General features: G+C 52.9%; 1 protein-coding gene across 1 annotated transcript in view; it reads left to right on the forward strand.

The window, feature by feature from the left end:
* Pmar_PMAR000216 (conserved hypothetical protein) overlaps positions 1 to 766 on the forward strand; it is a gene marked incomplete at both ends in the record, with an annotated part of 1,123 nt that extends 357 nt beyond the window's left edge. Inside the window, 6 exons of the mRNA XM_002787307.1 lie at positions 1 to 84; positions 126 to 197; positions 244 to 373; positions 423 to 526; positions 572 to 634; positions 685 to 766. Of these exons, the coding sequence (XP_002787353.1) occupies positions 1 to 84; positions 126 to 197; positions 244 to 373; positions 423 to 526; positions 572 to 634; positions 685 to 766 (535 nt within the window). The remainder of the gene's footprint in view (positions 85 to 125; positions 198 to 243; positions 374 to 422; positions 527 to 571; positions 635 to 684) is intronic.
* Between the last annotated feature and the right edge of the window lie 291 nt (positions 767 to 1,057).

The raw sequence follows: 1,057 nt of genomic DNA on the forward strand, positions 1-1,057 counted from the left end.
TGTTTATGAAGGCTATTTCGATGACGGCAAGAAGGCTGGTGATGGTGTTTACACTCATGGGAATGGCGACGTTTACGAGGGGAGGTGAGAGGCTTGGACCAGCTCCTGCTAGGATAATAGTGCAGTTACAAGGAGGGGAAACGGCATGGTGTGGGGAGGTATACGATGGGGGACGCCGGCGGCGGTTACTACCACGGGTGAGATCCGCCTTATGGAGGCTTTGGTGGGTGGATCGTCTTGTAGGTCTTTCGCGAGAGGCTTGTATGATGGCAAGGGGACGATGATGTACTCGACGAGTGGTGATGTTTATAGTGGCGAGTGGAAGGAGGGGCTTCGACATGGTCTTGGCACCTACGTCTACCGGAAGGGGCAGGTGGGGTTGGCCGCGCTGGGTGATGGTGATTGTGATGGTGGGTAAGTAGGCATCGGTGAGTGGAAGGTGGGAAGACGATAGACTCCTTGAAGGGGAGTGGAGGCTATCACCCGATCACAACAGTCCGGTCTACGAGGGGAAATTTGATCCTAAGTGGGTTACCGCAGCATTCACATCTATACGGGTCGACTCTGTAAGGTTCGGTCAGCCCATAGGTGATGGAGTGTGGAAGCTGCCCTGTGGAGAGGAGATCGTTGGAAGGTGGGGGAGGAGGAGGAATGACTTGTCTTTTTCCCAAAAGTTTGTTGAAGGTACATTCAAAGCCACACACCATCGGATGTCACGGATGAGGTCGTCACGACCATCCAGTGGGCATCATCGAATGCTGCATGATAATGCTGTTATTGGTCATCGCGGCTGCACGTGTTTGTTCTATTAGTGGGAGGTCACTACTGGCCATGCTAGGGACGATGGGTGAAACACCTTCCTATCTCAAACTTGGTCCCGTCGGCTTAGGCCCAACCCAATGCGGATGGATCTTGAACCCGTCCACCCCGGTTGAAAGAGCCGGTACCATCTACGACTTGGGTGAGTATATAACCTCTTCACGTGATAGTAACGTACCCATCAACCAAAACGAATATCTCATATCCCTCGCTGTCATCATAAAGGAGGAGCTCCTAC

Source organism: Perkinsus marinus (genome assembly GCF_000006405.1).
Source record: "Perkinsus marinus ATCC 50983 genomic scaffold scf_1104296929448, whole genome shotgun sequence".
NCBI lineage: Eukaryota > Perkinsozoa > Perkinsida > Perkinsidae > Perkinsus > Perkinsus marinus.